At 37.0% G+C, this 5,960-nt stretch overlaps 1 protein-coding gene across 1 annotated transcript; it reads left to right on the top strand.

Annotated features, from left to right (window-relative positions):
• Positions 1-731: 731 nt before the first annotated feature.
• On the top strand, positions 732-5,960 carry LOC120083258 (kinesin-like protein KIN-14C). Its single transcript, XM_039038930.1, has 17 exons — positions 732-986; positions 1,310-1,555; positions 1,675-1,819; positions 1,922-2,031; positions 2,136-2,255; positions 2,372-2,575; positions 2,891-3,100; positions 3,181-3,255; positions 3,371-3,517; positions 3,600-3,732; positions 3,859-3,968; positions 4,249-4,410; positions 4,509-4,729; positions 4,850-4,931; positions 5,025-5,129; positions 5,261-5,365; positions 5,570-5,960. The coding sequence occupies exons 1-17, from the start codon at positions 945-947 to the stop codon at positions 5,747-5,749; spliced, it is 2,397 nt and encodes a 798-aa protein (XP_038894858.1). The 5' UTR covers positions 732-944; the 3' UTR covers positions 5,750-5,960.

Raw genomic sequence — 5,960 nt, 5'->3', positions numbered from 1 at the left:
TCCCGTTTTGTAACCATTTTGTTTTTTGTTTTTGTTTTTGAAAATTAAGTATTTTTCATCCATATTTCTTATAATGATGTGCATCTTCTTAAGTACAATAATTAAATTACTAACCATTTTTTTTTTTTTTTGTTATCAAAATTTGGCTTGATTTTTTAAACAATTAGTTAAAAGTAGATAATAAAGAAAGAAATTTGGAGATAGAAGTAATGTGCATAGTTTACTTTTAAAAAAACAAAAATAAAAAATAAAATTGTTACCAAACGAGACCTAAATTTATAATATTTTAAAATTTGTAGATCAAATAGAAATTAAGCCCAAAATCTAAGGACGAAAAAATATATCTCTAAAAAAAATTTAAAAAAGAAAAATCTAAACCAACTTTACCGTTGATGGAAAATTTTGATCAAATTTTTTGTAATGATGTCATAGTGACCGCTCCTTGTTAGATTTTGACAAATTACTGTCATAAAAAAATAAACAATAGACAAAGTAAGACAGTGACAACTATCTCTAGAGAACAACGGTACAATCCATTATTTAATGGACGAACTTTTCAAATATAAAAATGGAAAGTAAATAATCTCACATTTATTATCAAATAAATAAAGGTAGAAAATGATTGGGCCTGAAAAAGCAATATGGCCCAAAAGAAAAAGCCCAGCCCAAATGAGTAACGTCTCTATTGCGGAGCGCGTGTTACGATTCCGCCAATTCAAATTTCAAAATCTTGTGTGCCCTTTTTCCCCTCTTCGACCCGAGAGAAACCTGAACCAGATCTCAACGTTCCATTTTGTCTTCCTCCCCACACTCCCAGAGCTTCTTCACTGTTCATCTTTCAAATTTCCAGCGCCAATCGATATCTTCCGCCGCCGTTGGCCTCATTCTGGGAACAACTATCCAGGACTTTATCGGAGGTTGATCCTTGCTGGATTTGAAGAAATATGGCGTCTCGAAACCAGAATAGGCCCCCTCGTAGTCCAGCTGTATGTCGAATCTACTCTTTGATCTTGTTCTATTTGTTAGGATGTCAGGGAAATTAGCAAATATAACTTCATTTCTTCACCAGTTTGTCATGGTCGAGGGTTTCTTGATCACCTTTTTTTTTTGGTTTATTGTATAAATCGCTGAACTAAGAACTGAGAGCAAGTTGAAATCAATGGTTCTAATAGAAATATCGTGATGTTTAGTGTTTTAGTTTAAAATTATTTTTCCCTATTGAGTTCAAAATGATTGAGTTTTGGACCCCAACAAATCAATTCCGTATTATATTACTTACGTCACGACTGTTTCTGAAACAATCATGTAGAAGAAGGATGTTCCAGACGATATTCCTTTAGACAAACGGAGGAAGATTGCGGCTGGAAGAATATTAGGACCTGCAGCTGGTGCCCGAGGAAGACAGCCGTTTGTAGATGTTAACAATAGGCAGGGGGTTTCTGCTAATGATGCGTGTAGCACCGACGATTCTGAATGTGGCACCGTAGAGTTCACGAAAGAAGAGATTGATGCGTTGTTAAGTGAGAAGCTAAAAGGGAAGAAATTTGATCTGAAGGTTGGATGACTGAAATTATCTACGTTTTTTTAAAAAATATTTAATCTTTCTTCTTGCATCTCCTTGTCCGGAAGTGTTTTACTAATGCTGTACCATTTTTCCTGACAAAATTTTGTTAGGGGAAAGTGGATCAAATAACTGATCATAATAAGAGGCTCAAGCTTTGCATAAAATGGTTTCAACAAATCGAGGAAAGTCATCTACTTGAAGAGGAAAGACTTCGAACTGCTCTGGAATCTGCCGAGAAGAAATGCTCTGCTATAGGTAATTTTACAGTGTTGATTTTCATGGGCTCTTACTGCTGCCAGTAACTTGATATTAACAAAGAGCAATCCTATGACATATTGTGTTCCACCTGTTTTCCAGAGCTGGAAATGAAAGAAAGAGCGGACGAGCTCTCTTCCACTATTTCAGGGCTAAGGAATAATGTTGCTTCTTTGGAAGAGAAATTTACTAAAGAAGAATCTGATAAGTTGGTAGGGTTATAGATTGCTAATGCTTATTGGTATTTTGTGTGCCAATAGTGCTTTATATTTCTTTTTACCATTCTTTGTTCCTTTTTATGTTTTGGTACATTTAGGATGCAATGGAGAGTCATAAAAGAGAGAAAGATGCCCGACTTGCAGCCGAGAGTTTACAAGCCTCACTTTCAGGCGACCTTGAGAAAGCTCTACAAGAGAAATTAGCCGCTGAAAAGAGGGTAATATAGCCCATATTGGACTTCAAATTCTTTCTACATTAGCATGTTCTTCAAGAATGGATATTCACTGAGCTGATTTATGCAAATTCTAATCCTCGCTCCTTGAAAATATACAGCTTGCCTCTAATGAAGATTTGTACAAGAGGGCACAAGAGTATAATATCAGTCTTCAACAGTATAATAGCAAACTCCAAGCTGACCTTGATACGACCAGCGAGTCACTCAAACGAGTAGGAATGGAGAAAATGACAGTTGTGGAGAATCTTAGCACATTGAGAGGTCACAATAAGACGCTGCAGGAACAATTAAAATCTTTGAAAGTAAGACGATTCATAACATTTGAGCTTGCATAACTTTTTTTCTTTTCCCTTCTCTTTTTACCTTTGAAACGGCTTGACAAGAAGTTCAAGAACTTGTTCCATCTGTTTACTAAATTTTTACTTTCCCCCATGACCCTGCACAAGTAACGTGGGTGCGACCTATAGCCGAGTGAAGAAGTACATGTTTGTGTGAAGCTCTTTTAGTAGTCTAATTTTATATTGCTGCAATAATCTGCACGTTATCAATAAATTAAGTGGTAGTTGCTATATATTGCATGGGCGGTAGAATAAGTGGCAGTTGATTATCTCATATAGGCTTCATTAGAGGAGGCAATGAAACAAAAAGATTCATTGACGAATGAAATCAAGTGTCTTCGGGAAGAGCTACAACAAGTGAGAAATGATCGTGACCGTCTAACAAGTCAGGTGCTGGCCTTGACCGCTGAAATGGAGAAACTTAAAGAGTTCAGCGGTAAATCATCTATTGAATTGGATAGCCTGACTGTGAAAACAAATTCCTTGGAGGTAAAGGCCATACCTATGTTAACTCATTGAAGTTCCTGGCATCACAATCTTCTTAAACAGAAACTTTTTCTTCGCTTCAGGAGACATGCTCTTCACAAAGGGAGCAAATATCCATGCTCGATCACCAACTAACAGCTGCAAATGAAAAATTAAAAGTAAGTGATAGCTATTCATGAATTGCTTATTATATTGTTTTTGTGGAGCAGACCTTTCCTATCCTAGTAAAATGTTTTCTTCTAATCACTCAACAATGCCTTCTCTTCCTCACAGAGGGCAGATTTATCTGCTTTCCAGACTAGATCAGAATATGAAGAACAGAAAAGGTATATCAGTGACCTACAAAGCCGCCTGGCAGATGCAGAGCTGCAAATTACAGAGGGAGAGAAGTTAAGAAAAAAACTTCACAACACAATACTGGTACCGTTCATGTGCTTAATTCTGTTGGCTTTAGGCCATTAGGTGGTTGGCTTTAAATTTATTTTATTGTCTCAATGGGCAGGAATTAAAAGGGAATATTCGCGTATTCTGTCGAGTGCGACCCTTGCTACCAGATGATGGTGTAGAGACCACGGTTGTCTCCTATCCAACATCAACAGAAGCTCTTGGCCGGGGTATTGATTTGTCACAAAGTGGTATGAAGAAATTCATGTCTCTGTAGAAATTTGTTAGAATTGAGCGGTTATTTTTGCAAACAACAAATGATGATACAAATTGACTAGAGGCGAATCATTTATTCAATGTAATTATGTTGTTAACAGGGCAGAAATATCCATTCACATTTGACAAGGTGTTTAATCATGAAGCATCACAGCAAGATGTTTTTGTAGAAATATCCCAACTGGTGCAGAGTGCACTTGATGGTTACAAGGTAACGCTGCTTTTCTCTCGTTTTATGTGAATCCTTATGAATAGAGTGCTTCAGACTATATTGATGTGATTGTTATTCCCTCCATTTGTTCCATTATAGTGCTCCCCTTCTTTCTCTAACACGTAAAAGTTTGTTTTTCATTAAAATTTTAACAAGCTCATTAAGATTCAATCTTTTCTTTTCCTTGATAATCTGGTTTTCCTCCACATTTTCTGTTCAATGTTATATCACATTTGATGCCTGTTTGAAATGAAAACTTACCAACCTGATATTTTGTCAGGTTTGCATATTTGCTTATGGTCAAACAGGATCTGGTAAAACTTATACAATGATGGGAAGACCCGAAGCTCCAGAGCAGAAAGGGTTGATACCACGATCTCTTGAACAAATATTTCAAGCTAGTCAATCCCTTCAATCTCAGGGATGGAAATACAAAATGCAGGTAAAAAACAAACAATTTTTAGTTTGACCATCAATTGTACTTTTAATTCTAGAACCTTTGTATAATCCCCTCTAAATTTCTAGTGCTTATTGTTGTAGGTTTCCATGTTAGAAATATATAATGAAACCATCCGTGATTTACTGTCAACACATCGATCAAGCGGTTCAGACATAGTGAGGACAGAAAATGGTGTTCTTGGTAAACAGTACACCATTAAACATGATGCAAACGGGAACACGCACGTTTCAGATCTCACCATCGTTGATGTCTGCAGTATTAGAGAGATCTCTTCACTCCTTCAGCAGGCTGCTCACAGCAGGTTCATCACTTTGAAAATGACAATTTGAACTCTAAATTTCTTTTACCCACGTAGTTTATGTGCAAAGTAGAGGATCAGATTGAACGACAGAACTTAATTTGAATTGGATTTGATTCTCAGGTCCGTAGGTAGAACTCAAATGAATGAGCAGTCATCAAGAAGTCATTTTGTATTTACACTGCGTATATCAGGCATAAATGAGGCAGGTTTCCTTATAATCCGCACGCATGCGCATTGTAGTTCATTTATTTTGTAGTACATATCAGCTGAATTTTTTTCCTTCACTCTTCCCCAGAGCACTGAACAACAAGTTCAGGGGGTTCTAAATCTCATTGATCTTGCTGGGAGTGAACGGCTTTCAAGGAGTGGGGCAACTGGGGATCGGTTGAAGGAAACACAGGTTCGTTCTCACTCTTGTACCTACTGTCACATGCTCATGCATTCTCGCAATTCATGCTAACCTTCAGAATCTGATGCCATTCTCCGCGATAATTGGTTCTAACTTCCATTTTTCCTGATTATAATCATCAGGCTATCAACAAAAGTTTGTCGTGTTTGAGCGATGTCATATTTGCCTTGGCTAAGAAGGAAGACCATGTTCCGTTTAGGAACTCCAAGCTTACATATCTTCTCCAGGCACGTGATTTCTCTAAACTAAATCTTTTGATCTTTTCTTCTGGTCTAATATTAGATAGAACTACTTGGGGACTTGTTTAGAGCGGTTTCTAGGGGCTTAAACATTTAGTATAGGAAGTTAAGCCCATAATTTTCCATTTCACTTATCAAAATCACCTGATGGAAGCATCTAACTAGTTTGTCTGCAAATATGTACGTAAACAGCCATGCCTAGGCGGAGACTCAAAAACTTTGATGTTTGTCAATATCTCACCTGACCCATCATCTGTGAATGAGTCGCTTTGCTCGCTTCGGTTTGCGGCCAGAGTGAATGCTTGTGAAATTGGAATCCCTCGCCGGCAAACAACCATGCGACCTGTAGATTCCCGCTTGAGTTATGGCTAAGATTGAGTTTAGTTGTACTCTGTTGCATTTGCATACATAAATCTTATTTCTCACAGGGTTGTAGTATTACTGAAGTGTTGTAGATGTTTGGTGTTGGGATCAACCACTAATTTGTATTAATATCAGAGTTAGAATCAGGCTGTGTGATTTTAACATGATTTTTCAAATTTTATTTTTCTGTACAACAGTTTATGATTTTATGAACCTAAAG

The sequence above is a fragment of the Benincasa hispida genome, chromosome 8, assembly GCF_009727055.1.
Source record: "Benincasa hispida cultivar B227 chromosome 8, ASM972705v1, whole genome shotgun sequence".
Classification (NCBI taxonomy): Eukaryota; Viridiplantae; Streptophyta; class Magnoliopsida; order Cucurbitales; family Cucurbitaceae; genus Benincasa; species Benincasa hispida.
Note: the sequence above shows the minus strand (reverse complement) of the source record. Positions and strands in the feature narration are given on the sequence as shown.